The following is a 24580-nucleotide window of genomic DNA, read 5'->3' on the forward strand; positions in this document are numbered from 1 at the left end:
ACATACTTATGGCCATTGGTTGGGATAGCAATCATTTCAAAGTTATGGTTAGGGAATTAAGTCCCTAGGGGTAGGGCCAGACTGCAGTGTCAATTCTAATATCAGGACTGAGTTCATCTCTTGATGCCCAGCAAAGTTTTGTATGGTAAAGGGGTCTGAATCTCAACCATTTCAAAGTTATGACCCATATGAAGACGGTTCTATCATACTTTCTTTGTGACAAATGATACAAGAAATTTGAAGGAATGCAGCTTAACAAAAATATTACCTGGACAAAATGCCAGAAGATAATTTGGTAATGTTAATTATCTGTTCTTACTTACATAGTGGAGCAGGAGGTGTTGGCATTGTCATTCTAGGTCGGGATGTGGTCCCTGTAATACAACAATATGTACAGTTTTAGCACAGGCAATTATTCAATGTCATCCAATGTCCAGATGTGGTCACTGTAACAAAATATATGTATCGTTACCTTACCAACCCTGAAATTTTAATTCAGAACTCAGAACTATACAAGAAATGCCAGATATATATTTGTCTAATATTATCACTCTGTCTTCTGATTGTCAATTTGACTGATGTCAATCACATGTTCAGATATTTAAGAAATTATAAAGTGAAATATAGACTTAAAATAGAAGTCTAGGTACCAATAGTTTCTATATATAGATGTAAGGTATACGGTATCTATATGTCTAGGTACATAAAGTATCTATATATAGATGTCTAGGTACATAAAGTATCTATATATAGATGTCTAGGAACATAAAGTATCTATATATAGATGTCTAGGTTCATAAAGTATCTGTATATAGATGTCTAGGTACATTATGTATATATATATAGATGTCTAGGAACATAAAGTATCTATATATAGATTTCTAGGTACATAAAGTATCTGTATATAGATGTCTAGGTACATTATGTATATACATGTATATACATGTATATATATATATAGAGAGATGTCTAGGTACATAAAGTATCTATATATAGATGTCTAGGTACATAAAGTATCTGTATATAGATGTCTAGGTACATTATGTATATATATATAGATGTCTAGGAACATAAAGTATCTATATATAGATTTCTAGATACATAAAGTATCTATATATATATAGATGTCTAGATACATAAAGTATATATATATATATAGATGATCAGGTACATAAAGTAACTTTTCATAGATGTTTAGGTACATAATTAATTACATAAAGTATCTATATATAGATGTCTAGGTACAAAAAGTATATATATATAGATTTCTAGATACATAAAGTATCTATATATATATAGATGTCTAGGTACATAAAGTATCTATATATAGATGTCTAGGTACATAAAGTATCTATACAAAGATGTCTATAGGTTCATAGATTATAACTATGATGTTATTTCCATAATACGATGAGTATTAAGTTACCTCTTCTGATAGAACAGATCCAGTTCTTGGTTCGACTACAGGGGGAATCATTCCACTTCCCCGAGGAGTATATGACCTCCACACAGTTCTCAGCATTGTGGAAATTATTGGGTTCTCCTGGACTCCAGTTCACAAAGTCAACCCTAGATTTGTCCGCCCAGGAAAATACTGCAATCATTTGCATGAGGAGTTATTTAAAACAAAGTATAGGAAAGAACATCCTACCTATAATAATAATAGTTTGAGGTTCTTATATACTGCTTTATCACAACCTAGCTCCTAGGTCGTCTCAAAGCGGTTCACAAATTATTATCCGTTGTTTTAGGGCCTTTGCAATCAGCCAATACCTTTCTCAACTCCCTTGGGAGCATACAGCCGGTGCTACCATTTCAGCGCTCACAGTCACATACTAATTTACAGCTGAGTAGACTGGAACAAGCGGTCCATGAAGGGGAGTAAAGTATCTTGCTCAAGGATACAACACAGTGCCGTGACGTGACTCGAACCCGCAACCCTTTGGTCACGAGCCCAGTGTCCTACCACTAGACTACCATGCCTCTATAGCAGCACTCATGGTTGTTCTGTGAGCTGTGACACACTTCTCCTTACTTATTACAACGTATGTATACCTGTGTCAGATTTTTGCAGTTGCAAAATGATTGAATGAATCTTGTTATTCTCTTTTTGTTTCATGAAGAAATAATTTTGTCTGTATGAACATCAATATGTGAACTATTTTACAATAACTTTATGCTTTTTATACAGGTGTTCCTGTAATGTTGACTTCGACAGACCCTGTATGTAACCATGGACACTGTTTGGTTCATCTGTTGAATGTGACCTTGCCAGCAATTGGTGACCTCTGACCTTTGACCTGAACATACTCACTTTTACCGTCATGACCAGCGCGTCCAGAATACTTCAGTCCAATCCAGAAGTTTCCATTATTTGTTCCTCTATAATAAATGAAAACATATAAACATTCAACAGATATATGAAATCAAATTCTATCAATTTGAATTATAATCATATAAACTTTTATCCTCATTATGCACGGTAAAACCATAAACTTGGTTCTATACTGATTTTGACCCTTCAAATGAGAAACCCCTACATTGGTCCTGCTGATTTGGGCCCTCCGTCAGGAAAACCATGACATCGATTTACTGATTTTTACCTTCCCAGGAGAAAACCCCTACTTTTGTCCACTAGTTTTGACTCTCCCTCTGGTAAACCCTACTTTGGTCCACTGATTTTGACCCTCCCTCTGGTAAAACCTAATTCTTTGGTCCACTGATTTTGACCCTCCCTCTGTTAAAACCTAATACTTTGGTCCACTGATTTTGCCCCTCCCTCTGGTAAAACCTAATACTTATGTCCACTGATTTTGACCCTCTCTCTGGTAAAACCTAATACTTTGGTCCACTGATTTTGACCCTCCCAGTGATAGCACCCTACCTTTGTCCACTGATTTTTACCCTCCCAGTGATAACACCCTTCTTTTGTCCACTGATTTTTACCCTCCCAGTGATAACACCCTACTTTGTTTCACTGATTTTTACCCTCCCAGTGATAACACCCTACGTTGGTCCACTGATTTTGACCCTCCCTCTGGTAAAACCTAATACTTTGGTCCACTTTTTTTTACCCTTCCTCTGGTAAAACCTAATACTTTGGTCCACTGATTTTTACCCTTCCTCTGGTAAAACCTAATACTTTGGTCCACTGATTTTTACCCTTCCTCTGGTAAAACCTAATACTTTGGTCCACTGATTTTGTCCCTCCCTCTGGTAAAACCCAATCCTTTGGTCCACTGATTATGACCCTTGCAGTGGTAACACTCTACTTTTGTCCACTGATTTTGACCCTCCCAGTGATAACGCCCTACCTTTGTCCACTGATTTTTACCCTCCCAGTGATAACACCCTTCTTTTGTCCACTGATTTTTACCCTCCCAGTGATAACACCCTACGTTGGTCCACTGATTTTGGCCCTCCCTCTGGTAAAGCCTAATACTTCTGTCCACTGATTTTGACCCTCTCTCTGGTAAAACCTAATACTTTGTTCCACTGATTTTGACCCTCCCAGTGATAACACCCTACGTTGGTCCACTGATTTTGCCCCTCCCTCTGGTAAAACCTAATACTTCTGCCCACTGATTTTGACCCTCCCAGTGATAACACCCTCCCTTTGTCCACTGATTTTTACCCTCCCAGTGATAACACCCTACTTTGTTTCACTGATTTTTACCCTCCCAGTGATAACACCCTACTTTGTTTCACTGATTTTGACCCTCCCTCTGGTAAAACCTAATACTTCCGTCCACTGATTTTGACCCTCTCTCTGGTAAAACCTAATACTTTGGTCCACTGATTTTTACCCTTCCTCTGGTAAAACCTAATACTTTGGTCCACTGATTTTGACCCTCCCAGTGATAACACCCTTCCTTTGTCCACTGATTTTTACCCTCCCAGTGATAACACCCTTCTTTTGTCCACTGATTTTTACCCTCCCAGTGATAACCCCCTACTTTGTTTCACTGATTTTTACCCTCCCAGTGATAACCCCCTACTTTGTTTCACTGATTTTTACCCTCCCAGTGATAACACCCTACCTTTGTCCACTGATTTTTACCCTCCCAGTGATAACACCCTACGTTGTTCCACTGATTTTTACCCTCCTAGCGGTACCATGTTTATGTTCCCTTCCACGCCAATCAGACACCTACACCATTCGGTTCCTCCACAGGGTGTCATAGGGAGCACTGTTGTGGAACACCGCCATCACTGCTCCTTGTGATTTACAGTCAGCCTCTGCATCCTGGTAACTAAGCCTCTTATTTGGTAGCTGGATGTTAACCTAATACATAGTAAAATAGAGTATAAATACTCTAATTGTCTAATGTTCGCTAAGTTATTTGTTCAGGTATTAGGATATTTCAAGCCAATAGCTTCAACAATTATGTTTGAACATTGAAACAGCCACATCTTTTCAATTTTTGCCCATAATTTTAATATTAATGCTTGTTTCATGGAGATATGAAAAACACACTGATTTGAGTATTCCATATAAAAAAGGATATATTATCAATAATGGAAAAACAAATATGTTTATTTTAAACATTTATGCTCCAAAATCAGTTCCTTAATCGTTTATAATGATAAGTTTGAAATATGACACTGTATGTGTAATCATCCTCGATATCCGGGGTTTACGCTCACTTTCCCTTTCTGCACCCCTGGAATATGTCATAGCAAAATTGAAGGCTCAAAGCTGCTGTTTGATTGGTCTCGGGGAAAAAACCCCTAACCAATCGCTAGGCTGATACATGTACTTTGAAGATTACACAGGGGTGACATCAGACTTCAAAATCAGTCATTTTGTACCACTACGTGACACGATTCTTTTGATGTACATCAAAGGATCAAATTCGTCTTCTTGTATCATCGGCAGGGTGGTCCACACTGAGCCTTCGATTTTGCCATGACATATTCCAGGGGTGTAGAGAGTGTAAGGCAGCGTAACCCCTGGAGTGTCCAGGATGATGTATAATTTGATGTGCAAGAATCTGTAGCGATCTGCTCTTCCCCTACCTGGAAGCAGCTGTTAGGATCGTTAGAATCGGTCCACCAGCCCATTGGGCAGGGAATGAAGCCTGTGGTAGTTGGGGGTCGAGTGGGCGTGGTGAACCCCCGCCTTGTCTGCTCACAAACAACCTTGGATGTTGTGTTACACAGAACATCAAACCACAGGCCATTGTTAGCACCGCCGGCCTGAAGGGCTGCACATCGACTGCTACTAGCTGCCAACAACACATATTTCAGGCTGTATATACAGTTTGTAAATACTTGATTGAAAAAATATTTATATCGATCAAAAGAAGAGGATAAAATGTTTAGGTCATATATCTTACCACATCTAAAAGGTACATGATAACATGGTTTTGATTCAAGTTCAATAGTTTCTTGGACAGCTTTTGAACTTGTAAGGTCAAAAAAGGCTAGTTTATCAATTAATAAGGAGAGGAAATTCAAACTTATGAACAAGAGGCTAATACGGCTTGTAAATCAAACAGTCAGGACAAAATATTCTCATTAAAAGTACTGTAGTATTTTTTAAAAAAATCCTTCTTTTCGGCTCCTTTTATCTGGTTCCAAGGATGTTCCATAGGATATATACCTGGTTGAAATATGTATGCATGTCCATATATTCTATGTAATGACCTTAGAATTAAGGGTGGGACCAGATCCTGGAGCCAATATTGGTAGTATGAATGTATTTTTTTCCCCCCTTCCTTCATGCCCAGCAAGCATATTCTAAATGGTTATACGATTGGGACATGATGGGACTGTTTCCAAATTATGACCAAGGACTAAGAAAAATGACTCCTGGACTACTGACCTATACATAATCTGAAAGTATAATGAAAGTAGGTGAAGGTAATTTAAATGTGGACAATTTAGAACACACCGATCCCATGTACCTAACTGGCTACTGCCTACAGGCCTACAGGAACACCAGTAGATGATTCTGAAACTCTTGTTCCATTGTAACTTGTGTTAACATTTGACTCTTGCCAGCACTCAAATGTTTACCTAATAAAGGGTCCTAGTTTTCAATATGCAGTACATACTTGGATTGTTTGGGCCCCAGTTGGTGTATTGGAGTGCTGAGCCATCTTCGTAATATCTGTAAGTGCCTGGGCTAGCAAGGTCTGTGACATCCGTCCAGTACTGACCCGTCTTACTAGCCAGAACACTGGACACGTATGCTTGTTCATATCTGTAATCAAACATAATACATATACTGGTAGTCAATTAAGTTGATACTTCCATACCAATACTTGCCAATTTTTCAAATTTCCATGGGGGAGATTACGCGTGCTTGGAATAAAAGCAAAAATAAAATGTGTGTATGTACACCCTAGGGAAAAGAACACTTGTAAATGACCTCTTTTGAGCTGTTCATCAGAACTGAGAAAATAGGAAAAGTTTAGCAAATTCACTGGTAGAAAAAGCTCAATTTTAGAGTCCAAAATCGGGAGTCTCCCTCCTAAATAGGGGGAGTTGGCATATTTCCATACCTTATATTACTGCCTTTGCTACCTGTACAGTATGTCAATCTATCTGTCTTTCTTTTCTTTACCTGTCTTTGTTATCTGTACTTCTGTTCTTACCTGTCCTCAATCCTCACAATAGTAGCTGAGTGGTCATGACAGACTTTGTTTGCGTCAATGAAACTCCTAGGCATGTCAACAAGAAGGTAGCAGGACCATCGGAAGGCCTTCCACCCCTGTATACATGGATAGTAAATTATAAATTAATTAACTCCTGTAACAGGAGAGGAAAAATGCAACGGCCAGACCAGGGTTCGAACCTGGGACCTTCCGAACTCTAGAGGGACACTCTACCAGTTGGGCAATCTGGTCGCCGATGATCGAACCAGTCGAGTTCCGCTACACTCCTGTCTAATAATTTATTCAATAAATCACTAAAAACAAATATTGGAAATGTAAAACCTACTTTTCGTCCTAATTCATGTTACACATTATCCACAGTGCAGACAATGTGGGCTTTGTTATTGTAGCTTAGTAATCAATTGTTAACCTTTAAAGCAAGACATTTCATTGGATGCTTCAGGGTGTATTTTTATTGGCCAATCAGATGCCTCGAAACCTTGAAAAAGGGTTGGCCTTAATTTTTCATGACAACATGTATTCTAAAATAATCTCAAGAAAGAGTGGTAACAGGAGATGAAACAAACAAACTGAAAATGACATTATTAACCCATTCACCCCTGAAATTTCATAATGAACTATTTCAACCTTTCAATTGGAAGAGTTTAAATGTGTCTTCAGGGGTGAACGAGTTAAACCACATGAGATGAAGTAAAATGCATTGTGCTTGTGTAAAAGTGTTTAAGACTACATACCGGAGCACAGCCAACGACAGGCTGGGTTGTGGTTGGTTTGTTCGTGCCATGTTTGGGGGACATACACATGTACTGTTTGTGTGAGTAACAGTCCTCATCCTGCCAGCCCCCTGTCTACAACGACAGACACACAGACGTTTGTCCCCACAGTCTTATATATACAGACATACATCAATTATTATATATTGTTATAAATGGTAAGTTAGGGAGGAAACTAAGACAGCTGTAAGGGTTATAAAAAAAAATCAATTCACAAAAACAACTCTATAATGACTTACAATTATAAAGTGTGAATGTTTAGCATTGAAATTGCTGATTGCAGCACTGACATACATTATTTTCCAGAAATATGATACTCAAATGTTACTTTTCAATTTGACCAATAACACATGCTGGCAAAAGTCCTCATCTTTCTCTTACCCTGGACAGGCGTATCCACGTTTTACCAGTGTGAGATATCCCTTTTTCAACCTAGGGTTGAGACAGGAGGATTTCCCTATACATAGCAATGGTATGACATCACGTCAATAATACAATGACGTCATGTCAAAAATCCATCAACGTCACGTCAACCCTGAATTTAGCCTTTAATGTTAACATTTCATTATGTATATGACCCACAATGGGTGAACAGGGTAAGAGAAAAGAATCATTCACCCCCTTGAGGGTGAGATAAGCCGGGAATTGCAACCCTCGGGGAAAGATTCTCAAGTTGCCATGCAAACACTCGGCAAAGCCTGGTATTTGCAACTTAAGAATCTTTCCCCTCGGTTGAGATTCCCCTATCTCACCCTCAAGGAGGTGATTGATTCTATTAATCTCAACAGAAGTTACCCTGTACCCATGATACATGTTCCTGACTTAAGTCAGCTGAACTTACTGAATTGGACATGCTGACACAATCCTCATCCACATTAGTAGGACTCTGAGGCTGGTTTGCATTCCAGTTTGTATACATGACTGGTTCCCCTGCTGACCACTCAAACACAGCCTCTTCCACAGTGTCGGTCAAGCCTATCCATATGTCCTGGCTGTTTTCTACAACATTATATAAGGTCAACAAAGGGTCAACGAAAGGTAAAAACATGGTCAACACAAGAGCATGCATACCTGATGACACGATATACTACATGAACTTAAAGACAACAGTCTTTTTACTGGCACCTTAAGTGAGAGTCAATGACTCTCCCCGAGATAATACCAATAGTTTGCTGTATAATTTCTCTTGCAATGTTACCCAGCTGATTAGCTAGGCTAGGGGCTAATGCATCTAGTTCAAGTTCACAACATAACTGGTACCTCAGACTAATGACAGTTGGTCATTACCTGAGTATTCTACAAAATATGCAGTCCTCTTGCTGCATAAACAAGCTGATTTATTCTGGTTGTACTAAATGTAGTCTGACTGAACAGGAGGGCCAATAACTACTTCAGCTCCAGAAACATGAAGACGATGACCAGCACTATTCTGACTGGTAAAAATTGCAGAAAATGAGAAAGAGAGGCTTACTTTGGTCATGTACTAACACTCGTTGATGAGGCTGAAGAGAAGGACCCGTACTTACTCTCGTTGATGAGGCTGAAGAGAAGGTCCTGTACTTACTCTCGTTGATGAGACTGAAGAGAAGGTCCTGTACTTAATCTTGCTGATGAGGCTGAAGAGAAGATCCTGTACTTACTTTCGTTGATGAGGCTGAAGAGAAGGTCCTGTACTTACTCTCGTGGATGAGACTGAAGAGAAGGTCCTGTACTTACTCTCGTTGATGAGGCTGAAGAGAAGGACCTGTACTTACGCTCGTTGATGAGGCTGAAGAGAAGGTCCTGTACTTGCTCTTGTTGATGAGGCTGAAGAGAAGGTCCTGTACTTACTCTTGCTGATGAGGCTGAAGAGAAGGTCCTGTACTTACTCTCGTGGATGAGACTGAAGAGAAGGTCCTGTACTTACTCTCGTTGATCAGACTGAAGAGAAGGTCCTGTACTTATTCTTGCTGATGAGAAGGTCCTGTACTTACTCTCGTTGATGAGACTGAAGAGAAGGTCCTGTACTTACTCTTGCTGATGAGGCTGAAGAGAAGGTCCTGTACTTACTCTTGCTGATGAGGCTGAAGAGAAGGTCCTGTACTTACTCTCGTTGATCAGACTGAAGAGAAGGTCCTGTACTTATTCTTGCTGACGAGGCTGAAGAGAAGGTCCTGTACTTACTCTTGCTGATGAGGCTGAAGAGAAGGTCCTGTACTTTCTCTTGCTGATGAGGCTGAAGAGAAGGTCCTGTACTTACTCTTGCTGATGAGGCTGAAGAGAAGGTCCTGTACTTACTCCTGCTGATGAGGCTGAAGAGAAGGTCCTGTACTTTCTCTTGCTGATGAGGCTGAAGAGAAGGTCCTGTACTTACTCCTGCTGATGAGGCTGAAGAGAAGGTCCTGTACTTTCTCTTGCTGATGAGGCTGAAGAGAAGGTCCTGTACTTTCTCTTGCTGATGAGGCTGAAGAGAAGGTCCTGTACTTTCTCTTGCTGATGAGGCTGAAGAGAAGGTCCTGTACTTACTCTCGTTGATCAGACTGAAGAGAAGGTCCTGTACTTATTCTTGCTGACGAGGCTGAAGAGAAGGTCCTGTACTTACTCTTGCTGATGAGGCTGAAGAGAAGGTCCTGTACTTACTCCTGCTGATGAGGCTGAAGAGAAGGTCCTGTACTTTCTCTTGCTGATGAGGCTGAAGAGAAGGTCCTGTACTTACTCCTGCTGATGAGGCTGAAGAGAAGGTCCTGTACTTTCTCTTGCTGATGAGGCTGAAGAGAAGGTCCTGTACTTTCTCTTGCTGATGAGGCTGAAGAGAAGGTCCTGTACTTTCTCTTGCTGATGAGGCTGAAGAGAAGGTCCTGTACTTACTCCTGCTGATGAGGCTGAAGAGAAGGTCCTGTACTTTCTCTTGCTGATGAGGCTGAAGAGAAGGTCCTGTACTTTCTCTTGCTGATGAGGCTGAAGAGAAGGTCCTGTACTTACTCCTGCTGATGAGGCTGAAGAGAAGGTCCTGTACTTACTCCTGCTGATGAGGCTGAAGAGAAGGTCCTGTACTTACTCTCGTTGATGGGGATGAAGAGAAGGTCCTGTACTTACTCTCGTTAATGAGACTGAAGAGAAGGTCCTGTACTTATTCTTGCTGATGAGGATGAAGAGAAGGTCCTGTACTTACTCTCGTTAATGAGACTGAAGAGAAGGTCCTGTACTTATTCTTTCTGATGAGGCTGAAGAGAAGGTCCTGTACTTACTCCTGCTGATGAGGCTGAAGAGAAGGTCCTGTACTTTCTCTTGCTGATGAGGCTGAAGAGAAGGTCCTGTACTTACTCTCGTTGATGAGACTGAAGAGAAGGTCCTGTACTTATTCTTGCTGATGAGGCTGAAGAGAAGGTCCTGTACTTACTCTTGCTGATGAGGCTGAAGAGAAGGTCCTGTACTTACTCTCGTTGATGAGGCTGAAGAGAAGGTCCTGAACTGCCTGACTGTTGACAGTTGCCACGTCACCTCCCATCACCTTACACTGGTGCTGGGCTTCTGCCCATGTCTGTAGATCCAGCATCAGGAAGTAGCACATGTCTTTGTAGCCAGTCCAATTGGGAAGGCACACCTTGAAGTCTGGGGCTGGAATATTGGAAAGTAATGATAAGGATATGTCTAGTTCAAAACCTAGGGAGTTTGAATAACTAAACTAATCTCTATCACAAAAGGGGGCTGGAATTAGTGGCGACTTCCCAAGTCTGTCTTTGTGCTTTTTCATTGTTATTTTATCTCACATCCAAACATGTTAACTTCACCAAGGGCTTCCACAACTAAAACATTATACAACCATTTGAAGACACTGTTTACATGTCCCATATAAATTGCTCCTGGTATTGGGAATTGAACCCATGCCCTTCTGAGCTTGCCACAGGCCTCAAACACTGGTTTAACATTTCAGACCCAAGCTGGCAGCTACTGGGGCAAGTAACTGGTAAGTTAGATTTGTTTTATTACATGTATTACTATTTAGGACAACAACCAGAAATACCAATCTGGAATCTAAAGAACTGTTAGTGTCTGATATCAAAGTCAGTGGAAAGGCAATTAAATGTTTAGATTATTAGAATGTGAATGATCTGGTTTCTACAACATACTCAAATGATCTATGGCTAAAACCTACTTAGACCGGTGGAGTAGATGAGGTTGGAGGTACGGCCTCCACAATGGTAGGTTGTCTGAGGGAAACAAGCCTGAGTACAGTCTGTAGCTGGACCATACTGACCATAGGAGTTACCACAGAAACACTTATACTGGTTCTGCAGACCAGCATAGTAATAACCCTTGTTGAAGCAGTGGTGGATACACATTGGGGGCCACATCCCCACACTGGGGTCAGTGTAGGGTTCAAAAGTCAGGTCACGATGCAGAGGGTCGTCGGCATAGCAACCAATACTTATTCCCGAGTCAGCACCTGTACACGAGGGAAAGAAATATGTTTCATTTCTTTACAGGCAAGGTCACATAGATCTTCATTCAATATAGGATTGATGAAACAATATCAGAAGCTTTTGAATTTGTAAATGTTGGTAGAATATAATGTAATTAAAGTTTTATAAATATAATTTGAAATTAAAATGAATAGACATTTTTACAAAATTTCCACGTCAGTATCAGGAATTTTTACTTTAAATCAAACAAAGGAATAAAACTGTCATCCTGATATCTATATTTTCTGAACTGACCACTTTTCAAGAACTCCTTTGAATGACATCAACATCATAATAGTAAACCTTTAATAGAGCCAGCATTTTCTTAACATGAAACACCAAAAATATCGACATACTGTAGAATACGGGACAGGCATTTATCGTGAGCAATATGAAAAAATGATGGTGTCTTACGATTCATTGGGTTCAACTGATAAAAAGTGGCTCATCTAAGACACCATTATCTTAATTAACTCATTGACCCCTGAGGTTTCATAATGAACTATTCCAACCTTTGAATTGGAAGGGTTCAAATGTGTCTTGAGGGTGAATGAGTTAAATGTACTATATGTACAACATACATTGAATAAAAAAAAGTCTTATTTTCTGAGATTGTTTTGTGAGAAAACAAGTAATAAATATTTCATTAGATCAACATAAAGACAAATTCAGTTTGTTTATTTGATTTTTGTGACAGCTACCTGGACAGCCGTAGATCTCCCACCTAACAGAGATGCGACCGTGGTAGGATACCGGCCACAGGCGGATGAGGCGGGCCATGATAGGGTAGGTAAAGTCGTACTTCCTCACTGATGTGTGATCCCAGTTACCAACAAATGTCTGCCAAACAATTTTGTAAAATACCACATGAACAGACTTTGTGGTGTAAGCACTGACATATATACAGCTTATATACATGTATGCAATGGATATTTTGACAAACATAACGGGAAAATACAGATTTTTTTTCCTAACATATTTGACCTTTTACCCATGATATTTGTGTTCTATTCTATAACTATTATCTACTACATGCACTTGGCTTTGACCTTTGATTTTGAAGTTATATTTCCTCCCAAACAATAAATAATTTTGGACCCGAAACTTCTTATTCTTGTGTAATAACACAAATCATTATTTTTTCATATGATTCCCGACAAGTTATTGGCCAGGAGTGCATCACATGTCCACCGATAAAAACTGATAATGACTTGGAGCGCAGGATTTTTGTTGAAGGACTGGGCGTTTCTAAAAATAGAATTATGACGTGTCTCCAAACAATGCACCGTACCATTTCTGAAGCTTTTTTGTTGTGTTTTTTTTCCCAGATTGCTTAGATTACTGTTTTATAAAATAATAAAACAATTGTAGCCTTTAACTTCGGTCAAAACCTGGATTTATTGACCCGAGAAAAGATATATTAACCTCAGACTGCATCCTCGGTTAATATATCTTTTCTCGGGTCGTTAAATCCAGGTATTGACCTCAGCCAAAGGCTATAATTGAATAATATATATTTGGTCTTCTCCTATGACATGAAAGCTCTATTTATTTTGTCATAACAAGCTTACCACAGCGTGTCCTGTGAATGCGTCGTAAGCGTACCAGATTTTACCATCCTGTGAGTAGCTGATATTGTAGGAGGTCACAAACTCTGCCTGATCCTGGCGACCTTGGGTGGCCAAACTGACAACTTGGATGAGATTGCCAAAGTCAGCCTGTATGTACTGACTAGCATCATTGAATTTGGCTGTCCATGCCCCTCCATACCGACCCATGGCAGGTACGTTCAGGCGACTACGAAATGGACCGTGCTCGGGATCAAGTTGGGAAGAAGCTGCCAGTTGATCGTCACTGATCTTGTTTTTTCCGTTGATCAATGGCACACCACTGCACCCTGAGGGTGACAAAACCGTCAAATAATTTCATTCATTTTATCGCTTTATTTTCTCTCTTTATAACTGAAAAGATTGCAAGCCTCTACAAATTGAACATGCAAGAGTGAATGCAAGACCTTGTATGATTATTTCTTTACTCACCAAGAGCACAAACCAGAATATCCATCCTTAGGGATACCCAGGTATGAAACGTGACCGGTTCCACTCTCACGAAGCGAGCTGTGAAGTGTCCCTTAAAAAAGTAGGTCACCGTCTCATTGTTGTTAGTGTTACCAGGGAGAGTCTGTGTTAATAAAATCAAAGAGAGTCAAATGTAAAAAGACAAATAATAAACAGTAACCATGGTTACAAACTTACACTTGTAAAGGACAATAAACTGTGGAATGGTAATATCACAGAGAATGAGAACAGAACAAAGCACACACACAGAAAAAAAAGATTTTCTATCTATCTATCTATCTATTCTGCAACACCCTCTTTCGAGTATTATGTGCAGCGTACCCTGGTATATATTGAAACTAAACTTCCAATGATATCCTGTACTATCCTACAGGACCTTATAGCCCTAAAAGGCTGGTTTCTCTGTCATATATGCTAACTTCACCAGCACACTCATGTTCCTTATTAACTGTCAATCTAATAGTAGATTTAAATTGCAAACTACTTACCAAATAATTTAAAACAGTATATTTTCATAAAAAATGTTCATGAAAGAATGCAAAGCAATTTTTTCTTCTTTCTTTTAATGTGCATGAACTTCTAGGTATGTGTACCACACACGCCTCACGTCATACATGCTTCTAAATCAATTATTACTGGAAATGATAGACACTGTAGTCTGTATAAACAGCTACCAAGGTGGGTAGTCTTTTGGTCATGTTTCAGTGTTCGTATCTCTGTCCTCTTGCCTACCTTAATACGACCATACGGCTCAGAGTAGTAGTTGAAATTATGGCTTGGACCTCCAAGATTGTACAGGACTTTGAACTGACCAACCCACTCTTGAGCATCAGGGTTACCAGCTGTGGTCACCCCTCGAATGATTGCAGATTTCCCGAGGTCAACCTGCAGCCATTGGAGATTACTGTCCGAAGACCGGGCACGCCAGCAGGACGGAGGTGCATTGGCTGTGATTGGATGAAGTCTGCCTGCTGCAGCTGAGTGGGCGGGGTCAGAATTTGTTGATGAAGTAATGGCAGTGTCTGGAGCGACCAGTGGCCCACTCACGCTGTAGTCCGGGGTACAGAAATCTGAAGTGTCATAATCTAAGGTGATTCAGGGGAAGTTTAACTCACTCACCCCTGAAGACACATTTGAACTCTTCCAATTCAAAGGTTGGAATATATAGTTCATTATGAAATTTCAGGGGGAGTTTAATCATCAGAGACTGAATTCATGTAACTTAAAAATCATTCAGTCTTATTTTCAATTAAACCAAAGGATTATTAGAGTTCTGTAAGTCATATAAAATCTACTTTTTGAAAAAGTTTTTTTTTATAAATTTAGGGTTCTATAGGAAAGGTAGAGAGTAATTAAGAGTACCAAGTATACATGATGATTCTGCAGAAAAGTATTTTTATATCTACATTTCAATAACATTACTTCATAGTACATGTATTTCAATGTTTGTATATGTTGAGGTGGCTGGTATACCCACCCTGTATGCAGCCGAGGATCTCCCAGCGCAGGGATATGCCGTGGTGCCAGGACACTGGGAAGAGTTTGATACCTCTGGCCTCTATAGGAAACTGTATCGGGTTGGTGACGGGTGTGTCTGGGTCGTGGTTTCCACTGAAGATCTGACAAACACAATACATACAGTAACGTATATCATTGTTTGACAATTAATTTGATATTCTCGTTATTACGATATGCAAATCATGATGTTGATATCAAAAGATTGCAAACCCGATTCCATCACAAGAGGTACTTACATGCAAAACCTGTAATAGTACATAACAGAGTATATGAGATCTGCTCCAAAGAAATCATACAAGGTAATTATAACCCTGGACCATAACCTGACTTTAACATGCAACGCTCTGCTATTCCAAGAGAAACTTTTTTTTGGGAAATATAATTAACAGAGTATATTAGATAGAATGATGCACAGATAGATGAGAAGCGTGCAGCCCTATTCAATGGAGGACTAATAATTTTGATGAACTTCAAAGTGTATTTCCTAACTTAAATCATCTTTACCTAGATATGGGAAAAGGCCTAAATAAATGTCGGTTTAGGGTTACCCTACATTCTCCCATTTTTTCCTGATATTTCATGCCCTTTATTTTGACAACCACTGGTAGACTAGATGACCCCTGCTTTGCCCCCTCCCACTAACCTTGATAGTTCCTGGAGATTCCTGGTACCACACCCACTTAAGGGAAGTACCTGGTAGACTAGATGACCCCTGCTTTGCCCCCTCCCACTAACCTTGATAGTTCCTGGAGATTCCTGGTACCACACCCACTTAAGGGAAGTCCCTGGTAGACTAGATGACCCCTGCTTTGCCCCCTCCCACTAACCTTGATAGTTCCTGGAGATTCCTGGTACCACAACCACTTAAGGGAAGTACCTGGTAGACTAGATGACACCTGCTTTGCCCCCTCCCACTAACCTTGATAGTTCCTGGAGATTCCTGGTACCATACCCACTCAAGGGAAGTACCTGGTAGACTAGATGACCCTTACTTTGCCCCCTGGCGCCCACTAACCTTGGTAGTCCCTGGAGGTTCCTGGTACCACACCCACTCCGAGTAGTAATCATACTGGTACTGTAGTTTATAACTGACAACCCATTCATCTGCATCTGATCGCCCAACAGTGGTCACTCCCTTCATCACAACAGTGTTGTAGAATTTGGCCATGATGTACTGACCTGGGTTGGTATTTATTGATGACCACCCACCTGTTAGGAAAGAAAAAAGAACATTTTGGTCAGGTTATTTTTCAACTGACCTTCAATACATTTTATATCATGTCTTTAAAATTTGCAATAAAATGTGTATTAATTGCAATTTGTTTTTTTTTGCCAAATTACTACCTAAATGGTTGATAGTCTTCATATAAAGCAAATGTATGGTTTTACCTAATTTTAACGTCCTATCAACAGTTTAGGTAATATAAGGATGTGCCTCCATGTGTGTTAATGTAACCATGCTTGTGTGTGTGTGTGCTGGAGGCAAGGTATGTTGGTGTGATTGCCTCCTTGCGATAGTGCGGATCTGATGCCAACTTTATAGTGCCACCATGCGGAAGGCACTCAGCACAGCATGCTGCTTGGTCACATTATACTGACAACAGGTAAACACGTTGCTGTGATTATCCTAAATGCTGGCTGTTTAGCAGGGAATAGCTAAAAAAGATGTATTAAGACTAAATAGTAAACATACTGCCAAGATTATTTTTCAACTGACCATCAATCTTAAGCTTATCAGAGCCTATCTCAGAAATTTACAATAAATGTATATTAACTACAGTGTTTTGGAATGTTTCCCAAATGATTAACCTTAATTTAAAAATAAGTATAAAGAATAATTGAAATTAAAAGATTTAACTCATAAACACAGTTTTGGTAGAAGTGATAGCTGAACAGTTCCGGAGGCTGTATAATTAGTTAGTTAGTTGACGGGTTTATCGCCTACATAACTCCACCCATTTGGGCTTCGTCTCACTGACGGAGGTCGGTGTTCTGTCGGCGAGAGGCTGTATAATTAGTTAGTTAGTTGACGGGTTTATCGTCTACATGACTCCACCCATACGGGCTTCGTCTCACTGACGGAGGTCGGTGTTCTGTCGGCGTGAGGCTGTATATTGTATATTACCTCTACTGCCTTTATAGTAGCGCGAGTCGGCTGCTGAGTTCCGCGGAGCTCGTATCGTGGAGGCAGACAGGGCATTGGCATCTAATAGACTGTAGTTCCCCGAGATCATCGGCTCTACCACACAGGTCTGGGATGGAGTCTGAGTGGCACTTCCCGGTGTCGTCATGGTAGGGGCGGCTAAAACATAGACAACACACAGAGGTGAGTTAATTCATTCATTCCTGAAGATGCATTTAAACTCTTTCAAATCAAAGGTTGGAATAGTTCATGATGAAACATTGGGGGTGAATGTGTGGCAGTCGAGTGTGTAGTCTATAGTAAGACATTATTTAAGGAATAAGTTACTATTTTGATAAGGCTATGAGGTGATAACTGCAGTTATAAGTATGTATACCTTGAATGATGGCAAAGCCATATGCATCTATGATAAATTTACCCATGCTCACATATATTTTTGATCATGCATGTCATCCAACTGTGTCTTGTTTAATTTGCGGAAAACTTGCATAACCCTGCCCACACATATTGTTGTCCACATCATGGAAACTTGTCTCATTTTATGGTAAGGTTTCGAGGTTATAATAACACCATTTTAGGGAACAATATACAGTTGTTTCATGCCTTATCAGTCAACAGTCAAAACTGTTTTCCCGAGGAGTTGGGACCCACCAGATGAACTGTTTCCTGGGGCCCGAGGAAAATGGTTTTGACTGTTGACTGATAAGGCATGTAACAACTTTTTTGTTACTTGACCAATCAATGAAAAACAAAAAGTTCCATGTCGAATGTGATGTTTAGATCTACCGACAGCCGAACGTCAACAATCCAGTACCAAAAACACTTGATCATCGGGGTGCTTGTAATTATAGGTGCGTTCGATTACCTAACACGTGACCAGTCAACAGTATCACGTGACCAGTCAACAGTTTTACGGTGACCAGTCAACAGTTTTACGGTAGCACACATTAGCTATAGTTTGTTTGGTGAATTGTCTGGGAAACAGTCGAAATTGATTAATATGCATTTTTATATAGCGAGTCAGGTAACAATATACAATTGTTTTATGGCTATTTGGGGAACAGTCAAAGCGGCCTTGGGCAAACAGTTCCCCAGGGCTTCCTTCTACAGAGGGGGTAATTGTAAATGATGATCAAATTGATTTGGCTATGCTTTGTTTAATACCTTGTTATCAATGTGAAAGAGTCCACGAACCCCTCATCTCGATTCAGAATTAGTGGCTATGCTTTGTTTAATACCTGGTCATAAATGTGAAATAGTCCACAAACCCCTCATCTCGATTCAGTATTAGTGTTTACCTATCTAGCTTTAAGGAGATGTAGACATTAGCTTGTCAAAGTGTTTTCCAACTACAGCTAGTCAGTGTACCTACCTAGCTTTTTAAAAATGTAGGTGTTAGGTCTGTCACAGTGTTTTCTGACTTCAACTCTGTGTTTACAGATGTAGGCGTTGTGTTTGTCGCAGCGTTTTCTGACTACAATTCTGTGTACCTACCTAACTTTTTACAGATGTAGGCGTTTCGTTTGTCGCAGCGTTTGTCATTCCACCTGTAACCCCACATCGACACAATCTCCACGCAGTCCTCACCAACACCCGACTCATTCGGCTCACCTTAAAAACACAGGGCTAACAAATTGCTGGAATGTTGACTGTCAGAGGCAATATACCTCAAAATGTTATTTCATGGGATACAGTGTTTGATATAAAGAAAACATGGCCATTTAATTAAAAATATCATTTTCAACCAGAGATAAAACAGAATTATATACTGTATATAATTTTAATTTCTAGCAGTACACTGTTTTATTTTTGTGTATATGGGAAAAAACACAAATCTGGACTATGCTTAATTCATGCATGGTGTCCAGATTGATGAATCTTTTCTATTAATTTGCTTAAAAAAAAATACAATCCTGTTAAAAAAGTAGAAAACAATAATGTGCAGAATACCAGTATACACAGCACATTAAATGTAAACATCACATCTGCTGTGAAAACTTCAACAGCAGTAAAAATTGTTTGTACTCATGTTCTAAAATACCTGCACTCTAAACTGGAGGACAAGAGTGCAGTGTTGTATTAGGTACATTTACCTGCATCCCAGTGGAAGAAAGCGAATGGCCCGCCATCTACCCACTCCCAGCCCCCTTCCACTGTCCCATCTGTGGCTCCTATCCAGAAGTTGTATGGTAGGTTGGCAAACTGACCAGAGGAAAGAACCGCTGGAATACAAATTTCATTGTATCAGTATTAACTGGTTTTTATGTATCTTGTGAGTCAAACCTACCTGTTGATGAAATACTCAGGTCTAGTATTGATACAGGTAATCTCCATTGACTGCTTCTGCTAAAGACTTTTAACATAATCAAATGGAGAATGCAGACAAAGAATTAATTAGAAACATATACTGGTCACAATAAATACGACTGAATTTGAAACTATTATTATTATAACAGGTGAAAGATGTATTGTAGAAAAAGTGTCTATACCTATTTTGATTTATTTAAAAAAAGTATTTTTCCCATAAAAGGGCTTCAGAAGAAAGTTGGATATTGAGTTAAGGATCCCTGTCCCACTGCACTGCCATTTTTCCTATATACAGTAGCCTCCCCCTAAGTTTTGTTTGTAGCACATTTGGGCTTGTACACTTCTGTTGTCCAGGTAACTCAATCAGTTTCATTGATGGTACCATTGTCCAGGTAACTAAATCAGCTTCATTGATGGTACCATTGTCCAGGTAACTCAATCAGCTTCATTGATGGTACCATTCTCCAGGTAACTCAATCAGCTTCATTGATGGTACCATTGTCCAGGGAACTCAATCAGTTTCATTGATGGTACCATTCTCCAGGGAACTCAATCAGTTTCATTGATGGTACCATTGTCCAGGTAACTCAATCAGCTTCATTGATGGTACCATTCTCCAGGTAACTCAATCAGTTCCATTGATGGTACCATTGTCCAGGGAACTCAATCAGTTTCATTGATGGTACTGTTGTCCAGGGAACTCAATCAGCTTCATTGATGGTACCATTCTCCAGGTAACTCAATCAGCTTCATTGATGGTACCATTGTCCAGGTAACTCAATCAGCTTCATTGATGGTACCATTCTCCAGGGAACTCAATCAGTTTCATTGATGGTACCATTGTCCAGGTAACTCAATCAGTTTCATTGATGGTACCATTCTCCAGGTAACTCAATCAGTTCCATTGATGGTACCATTGTCCAGGTAACTCAATCAGTTTCATTGATGGTACCATTGTCCAGGGAACTCAATCAGTTTCATTGATGGTACCATTCTCCAGGTAACTCAATCAGCTTCATTGATGGTACCATTGTCCAGGTAACTCAATCAGCTTCATTGATGGTACCATTCTCCAGGGAACTCAATCAGTTTCATTGATGGTACCATTGTCCAGGTAACTCAATCAGTTTCATTGATGGTACCATTCTCCAGGTAACTCAATCAGTTCCATTGATGGTACCATTGTCCAGGTAACTCAATCAGTTTCATTGATGGTACCATTGTCCAGGTAACTCAATCAGTTCCATTGATGGTACCATTGTCCAGGTAACTCAATCAGTTTCATTGATGGTACCATTGTCTAGGTAACTCAATCAGTTCCATTGATGGTACCATTGTCCAGGTAACTCAATCAGTTCCATTGATGGTACTGTTGTCCAGATAACTCAATTAGCTTCATTGATGGTACTGTTGTCCAGATAACTCAATTAGCTTCATTGATGGTACTGTTGTCCAGGTAACTCAATCAGTTTCATTGATGGTATGTTGTCCAGGGAACTCAATCAGCTTCATTGATGGTACCATTCTCCAGGGAACTCAATCAGTTTCATTGATGGTACCATTCTCCAGGTAACTCAATCAGTTCCATTGATGGTATGTTGTCCAGGGAACTCAATCAGTTTCATTGATGGTACCATTGTCCAGGTAACTCAATCAGCTTCATTCATGGTACCATTGTCCAGGGAACTCAATCAGTTCCATTGATGGTACCATTGTCCAGGTAACTCAATTAGCTTCATTGATGGTACTGTTGTCCAGGTAACTCAATCAGTTTCATTGATGGTATGTTGTCCAGGGAACTCAATCAGCTTCATTGATGGTATTGTTGTCCAGGTAACTCAATCAGTTTCATTGATGGTATTGTTGTCCAGGTATCTCAATCAGTTCCATTGATGGTACCATTGTCCAGGGAACTCAATCAGTTACATTGATGGTACCATTGTCCAGGTAACTCAATCAGCTTCATTGATGGTACTGTTGTTAAGGTAACTCAATCAGTTTCATTGATGGTATTGTTGTCCAGGTAACTCAATCAGTTTCATTGATGGTATGTTGTCCAGGGAACTCAATCAGTTTCATTGATGGTATTGTTGTCCAGGTATCTCAATCAGTTTCATTGATGGTACCGTTGTCCAGGTAACTCCATCAGTTCCATTGATGGTACCATTGTCCAGGGAACTCAATCAGTTACATTGATGGTACCATTGTCCAGGTAACTCAATTAGCTTCATTGATGGTACTGTTGTTCAGGTAACTCAATCAGTTTCATTGATGGTATGTTGTCCAGGGAACTCAATCAGTTTCATTGATGGTATTGTTGTCCAGGTAACTCCATCAGTTTCATTGATGGTACCGTTGTCCAGGTAACTCCATCAGTTTCATTGATGGTACGTTAACGTTGTCCAGGTTACTCAATCAGTTTCATTGATGGTAAAGCAATCTAAAGTAAAGGATTCCTTAATTGGAGTTTGTAGAATAAAATGTCCCCCATTTGATAATTCAAATATTCATTATTTAATTACCCTGTAGAAAGTTCTGTTCCCTTGGGCCACTAATACTGCTGAGGTTGCCACCCCTTCTGTTACAGTCCCACTGAGCGTCAGGCCAGGTCTTAGGGTGGTCGTCAATGATCTGGTAGCAGTAGTCGTCCAGAGAGTTGTATATCCAGTCTGGGCCACACTTGTATGACCAGCCAAAAACTACAACAACGGTCAACAATCACGTTTATTAAAACCTCACATAAAAAATCTGCAATTTTATTGGTTGGGACATATTTTCGTATTTAGTCATATTTTGAGTAACATTAAGTCGATGGAAACTTTATTTGCAACATCTTAATAATTTATGACAGTGTAAACTGCTGAGTGTTAGTGGTGTTTAAGCGTACAACTATGATCAATGTACATCTCCTTTCATCCACCATCTTTAATATGTTTGCTTTGACATTACAAATAAATCTTAATCGATCATGAATGAAAAAACAGCAAATAACATGTATATGTTTTTTACCTTTATGGTGCAATTGTAAAAATTATCCTAGAAAATAGTCTCTTGCCAGAGATGAAAAAAACATCTTACATAAAAGAGTGATTCAGTACTGTTCCTTAGAAATAATTCTCAAGATATTTCACTCAATACATGCAGTGTATCTCATTAATAACACAAGCATGCTTATTGTGAATTCTAACTTTCAACAAAGCAATATTCCCTGACCAGGGTTTGCCTAAAGGGCCTGTCGTCACACCTAGCCGATTGAAGTCGCCGGAGCTATACCGGAGCAAAAATTCGGCGATTTTCTGGGATCGGTACTAGTAGGGCAGTACAACCGTATCACATGGCTAAGAAACGGTAGAACATCGTCAGAACATCAGCGAAAAATTTAGCAACGGCAGGTTACGGTAGAATATTTTTAACTTGCTTGAAAAATTCAGCCATTGTGCTGCCGGAGCGAGTAACGCGACTACAACGGCACTACAACGGCAGTACTCCGGTATGGCTTAGTTAATGTCGGTAGAGCACCGGTAGCACCCCGTAATGGAACAGCAGCTCTACGGTGGCCTCAATGTGTACCGTACTGGTACTGATGTAATACCCTAGTACTACCGAATACCACCGAAGTAGTACTGATGTGCCGCTGATGTACTAACGACAGGAAAGTGGTATTAGCTAGCACATTGGCTCTTACACTGGCAGAATAATGATAGAACAACGGTATTGCAACGGGAATGCCGGTTCTACATTGGTATTGCTATACGGTCAATTTTGATTTTTTTTTTCAAGCTCTTTCTCGCCTGAGCCCTGCCGATTTTCTCGCCGTTGTTAATTCTTTGCTGATATTTAGACCCGGCGAGGTACATCAGTAGTATGTGATAGGCCCTTAATGACCATTATATTCTGTATCATAAGGAACATAGATTCTGTAACAAATTTTGTGAAATAAATTGAAAGAAATATTATAGTTCTCATATTCAAATTTTAGCCTTCTGGCCTTAATCAGGAAGCAAAGAAAATATTTGTTTGATAATACATTCATGAACATAATTCCTGAAGGAGTACTAATATCCTGGAAATAAAATAGCTGATATACCATACCTGTAGTAGAAGGAGGTGTTGTCATAGAAGGAGGTCCAGGGTCTGAAAAAAACAACACAGCCAGAGGTGTATCAAATGGCAAGTAGTGAACCACAAACAATAGAGTCAGAAGAGTACCTAATGGTAAATAATGAATCACAAAGAATACAACCAGAGGTGTATCAAATGGCAAGTAGTGAACCACAAACAATAGAGTCAGAGGAGTACCTAATAGTAAATAATGAATCACAAACAATACAACCAGAGGTGTCATTATAACCCAGATAAACAAGGTGCTAGAAAGGTATTCGAAAGACAACACTGGAAATCGAGAAAAAGGGCCGCTGTGGCCAAGTGGTTTAGGTGTCTGACATTCTGCTAACACTAATATAAGAAACAGAGTTAAACAAAGAATAGAGTCAGAGGTGTATCTAATGGTTAGTAATGAAACACAAAGAATAGAGTCAGAGGTGTATCTAATGGTAAGTAATGAAACACAAAGAATAGAGTCAGAGGTGTATCTAATGGCAAGTAATGAAACACAAAGAATAGAGTCAGAGGTGTATCTAATGGCAAGTAATGAAACACAAAGAATAGAATCAGAGGTGTATCTAATGATAAGTAA

At 39.7% G+C, this 24580-nt stretch overlaps 1 protein-coding gene across 1 annotated transcript in view; it reads right to left on the reverse strand.

The window, feature by feature from the left end:
* The window catches only part of LOC110456661, a gene marked incomplete at its 5' end in the record, with an annotated part of 52102 nt that overhangs the window by 14572 nt on the left and 12950 nt on the right, over positions 1 to 24580 (reverse strand). The window contains 22 exons of the mRNA XM_021507519.1: positions 324 to 374; positions 1427 to 1594; positions 2315 to 2382; positions 4155 to 4285; positions 5020 to 5228; positions 6060 to 6208; positions 6603 to 6718; positions 7358 to 7471; positions 8238 to 8395; positions 10814 to 10993; positions 11532 to 11822; positions 12540 to 12678; positions 13410 to 13735; positions 13878 to 14019; positions 14649 to 14986; positions 15394 to 15535; positions 16450 to 16643; positions 17560 to 17736; positions 19072 to 19188; positions 19671 to 19799; positions 22407 to 22583; positions 23977 to 24018. Of these exons, the coding sequence (XP_021363194.1) occupies positions 324 to 374; positions 1427 to 1594; positions 2315 to 2382; positions 4155 to 4285; positions 5020 to 5228; positions 6060 to 6208; positions 6603 to 6718; positions 7358 to 7471; positions 8238 to 8395; positions 10814 to 10993; positions 11532 to 11822; positions 12540 to 12678; positions 13410 to 13735; positions 13878 to 14019; positions 14649 to 14986; positions 15394 to 15535; positions 16450 to 16643; positions 17560 to 17736; positions 19072 to 19188; positions 19671 to 19799; positions 22407 to 22583; positions 23977 to 24018 (3558 nt within the window). The remainder of the gene's footprint in view (positions 1 to 323; positions 375 to 1426; positions 1595 to 2314; positions 2383 to 4154; positions 4286 to 5019; positions 5229 to 6059; positions 6209 to 6602; positions 6719 to 7357; positions 7472 to 8237; positions 8396 to 10813; positions 10994 to 11531; positions 11823 to 12539; positions 12679 to 13409; positions 13736 to 13877; positions 14020 to 14648; positions 14987 to 15393; positions 15536 to 16449; positions 16644 to 17559; positions 17737 to 19071; positions 19189 to 19670; positions 19800 to 22406; positions 22584 to 23976; positions 24019 to 24580) is intronic.

The sequence above is a fragment of the Mizuhopecten yessoensis genome, unplaced genomic scaffold, assembly GCF_002113885.1.
Source record: "Mizuhopecten yessoensis strain PY_sf001 unplaced genomic scaffold, ASM211388v2 scaffold8821, whole genome shotgun sequence".
NCBI classification, from domain to species: Eukaryota; Metazoa; Mollusca; class Bivalvia; order Pectinida; family Pectinidae; genus Mizuhopecten; species Mizuhopecten yessoensis.